The 2445-nt window shown below is 38.9% G+C and overlaps 1 protein-coding gene across 1 annotated transcript; it reads right to left on the reverse strand.

The window, feature by feature from the left end:
• Positions 1-745: 745 nt before the first annotated feature.
• Positions 746-2040, reverse strand: LOC131036671 (ethylene-responsive transcription factor ERF071). The gene is made up of 2 exons (XM_057968619.2): positions 1779-2040; positions 746-1347 (listed from the first exon to the last, which is right to left on the reverse strand). Exons 1-2 carry the CDS (start codon positions 1879-1881, stop codon positions 815-817), a joined length of 636 nt encoding a protein of 211 aa, XP_057824602.1. The 5' UTR covers positions 1882-2040; the 3' UTR covers positions 746-814.
• Positions 2041-2445: the final 405 nt, after the last annotated feature.

A 2445-nucleotide genomic window follows, 5' to 3' on the forward strand; every position in this document is an offset into this window, starting at 1 on the left:
ATTGAGGCATAAGAAGATCGATCGCATTTGAAGTCTACCTCGGGAATGATCATTCTTCTTAAGTGGTATGAGAAGAGAGCGTGATGGGTTACTGATTCCCATGTGCGGTGATGAATGAACAATGCAGATTGTCTTGTGATCTGTTTGAAATTGTAATTCTCTATGCAATATGTTTGGACGGTCAGGATTGGACCGCCTGTGTTGTAAACCTAAGATACTTAGGGTTTAGGGTTTATGTTACCGACCTATCTATTGTCTATAAGGTTGATGATGTTTGTTATTGAAAATTTGTTGGCAAATGTTATGTGTATGTATCCGAGTGAAGAGATACTTGATACTTGCCAGACCAGTAAGCGGTAAACTACAGAGTGTGATTACAGAGTAGAGGATATGAAAAGGATCTGCCTCGGTATGTAGTTTTGTTATCAGATCGTAGTTTTTCCTGTTGTCTTCTAATCATTTCAACAGATGGAAAATCCCTTTACCGGGTAGCTTTAACAAGCTTATTGTAAAACTTGTAACCAGGTGACTCAAGATCATTGAGTTCTTTAAATCCTCTAGCGAAATAGCTTTAATAGAAAATAGATTAACCTCACTCTACCCTTGCTGCTTATTATTGTTTGGTTTTTCAAAATTTCATCTTTATTTCAGAATATACCATGCCTAAACTTTGAAGATATACCTTTATACCACCTACTTTTGTAAATTAAAAAATAAAAGAAAAACTTATTCAATAACAAAAATATATCCTACAGAAAACTTGCATGGTGAATCCCTTTATTCTTTGTAATTGGCAAATCATGGACAACAAATGTTACAAGTCGTCGACCATCCATACACGAAGCAGCCCATATGAGCAATACGCTTCCTCACATAACTCGTTATAATTCCAGTCCCACCCATAATCATGTAAATTGAAGTCCCCATTCCCCTCCATCTCCATGCATTCTCCACTCCACATATTCAAAGCCTTCTGAGCCTCAACCTCCAAAGTATTCATTTGCGAGGATTCTACAGCAGAAGAAGAGGAGGAGGAGGGAGGATCAGCTGCAGGATTCGAACCTTCGACCTCTGAATCAGCAGTGTTGTGAGAAGCAGAGGTGTTGTATGTGTGGTGGAAATTGAGCTTAGCCTTTTTGCCTCTGATCCGCCAGGCAGCTGCATCGTAGGCGCGCGCAGCTTCTTCCGCCGTGTCGAAAGTCCCGAGCCACACTCTCGCCCGGACCGTCGGATCTCTGATCTCTGCTGCCCATTTACCCCACGGCCTCTGCCTTATGCCGATATACACATACTTCTTCTTTCTCTTCTCCTTCCTCAATTTCTTCTCCTTGTTTGGATTCACATCTCCTGCAATTATCAGGAATGGCTTAAATCACACACATTAAGTTTATATTTCTAGGTTTAAAAGTGTTAAAGAATTAATCATCGATATTTTCTAGACTTAATATGTTATTTAGTGTATGTTGTTGCACTAAGAATACATTTCTAGACTTAAAAATATTAAACTACTTAAAATTGACTAACATCCTCTAAACTTAAATGTTACTTAATGTTTGTTGTTTAAAACTGACCCAATTATAATATTTAAAATTGACTAACATCCTCTAAACTTAAATGTTACTTAATGTTTGTTGTTTAAAACTGACCCAATTATCATACCCACACAATTCAGAATCTATCAATTCTCCTGTATTTCTAAGTGCCCACCAATTTCAACATTCAACAAATTCACTCACCACCATGAAATTTACAGAGAAAATGAAAGCCCCACAACATACCTGGAAACTGAAATTCTGGTGCGGGTGGACAGCAATGGGAGTCATGGGCTTCGTGGGATTCGACCTGGTGACATCCAGCCATAAATTTTTTCGACTCGCTCATTGTTAGAGTTTCTCAAACTTGCTCTCCCATAATGACAATGGATTTATGTAGGTCTTGTAATATTTTGGGCCTGCGTCAAGTGGGCAAGTGGATATGAATTTGGCTGCCCCGTGATTCGTGGATTGTATGCCACAAAAATCTGTGATGTGAGAGAGCCTCACGTGTAATTCTCTGCTAGTGGAAGGTTTTGATAGAGTGGGGCTGCACTCTTCATTTGCTTCTTCTCACAGTCGCCATCATATGACTCAGAATCAGAAAAAAACAATGGAATTTGGTTAACTTGAAGAATATTCAACGTTTTGGAAAGCTGATTAATGCTATACTAAAACCACTAGGAAGAAGTCGGTGGAATAATGTTCCTATCGCCAAGTTGCTCCAAATTCAAAATAATGTGTTCCTTATCTTTGCAACTGAGCATGCTACCCACTCCCTCCACACAAGGATTTGCAGTCCAGGTGGTCCAGACATTATAAAATTGACCATCTAAAGCTTGTGCATCAAACATTAAGGATGACAACTAATTTGTATGGCCACCATTTATGTAACACAAAAACTATTGGAGGT

This window comes from Cryptomeria japonica, chromosome 1 (assembly GCF_030272615.1).
Source record: "Cryptomeria japonica chromosome 1, Sugi_1.0, whole genome shotgun sequence".
Classification (NCBI taxonomy): Eukaryota; Viridiplantae; Streptophyta; class Pinopsida; order Cupressales; family Cupressaceae; genus Cryptomeria; species Cryptomeria japonica.